The sequence below is a fragment of the Penaeus monodon genome, chromosome 31 (genome assembly GCF_015228065.2).
Source record: "Penaeus monodon isolate SGIC_2016 chromosome 31, NSTDA_Pmon_1, whole genome shotgun sequence".
Lineage (NCBI taxonomy): Eukaryota > Metazoa > Arthropoda > Malacostraca > Decapoda > Penaeidae > Penaeus > Penaeus monodon.
This window is the reverse complement of record NC_051416.1, coordinates 11,495,666-11,495,873: the sequence shown is the minus strand read 5'-3', so window position 1 is coordinate 11,495,873 and position 208 is coordinate 11,495,666. Positions and strand designations below refer to the sequence as shown.

General features: G+C 60.6%; 1 protein-coding gene across 1 annotated transcript in view; it reads right to left on the bottom strand.

The window, feature by feature from the left end:
* The window catches only part of LOC119593033 (tyrosine-protein phosphatase non-receptor type 4-like), a gene marked incomplete at its 5' end in the record, with an annotated part of 330,438 nt that overhangs the window by 195,440 nt on the left and 134,790 nt on the right, over positions 1-208 (bottom strand). The window contains 1 exon segment of the mRNA XM_037941929.1: positions 22-133. Within this exon segment, the coding sequence (XP_037797857.1) occupies positions 22-133 (112 nt within the window).

Genomic DNA, 208 nt, shown 5'->3' with positions numbered 1-208 from the left:
CACGACGTCGCCCGCACTCACCTCTATCTCGAAGACCTGCGTGGAGTCGTCGAGGAAGGCGACCTGGACTCGGAGAGTCTTGAGGGCCTTGTGTCGCGCCAGCTCGGAGGCCCGCACGTTGTACGTTCCCGAAAAAGCTCGAAAGCGCGACCGCGACACTCCCAAAAAAACCCTCCTGCGGAAGACGAAGGGAGAGGTTAGTTCTGTG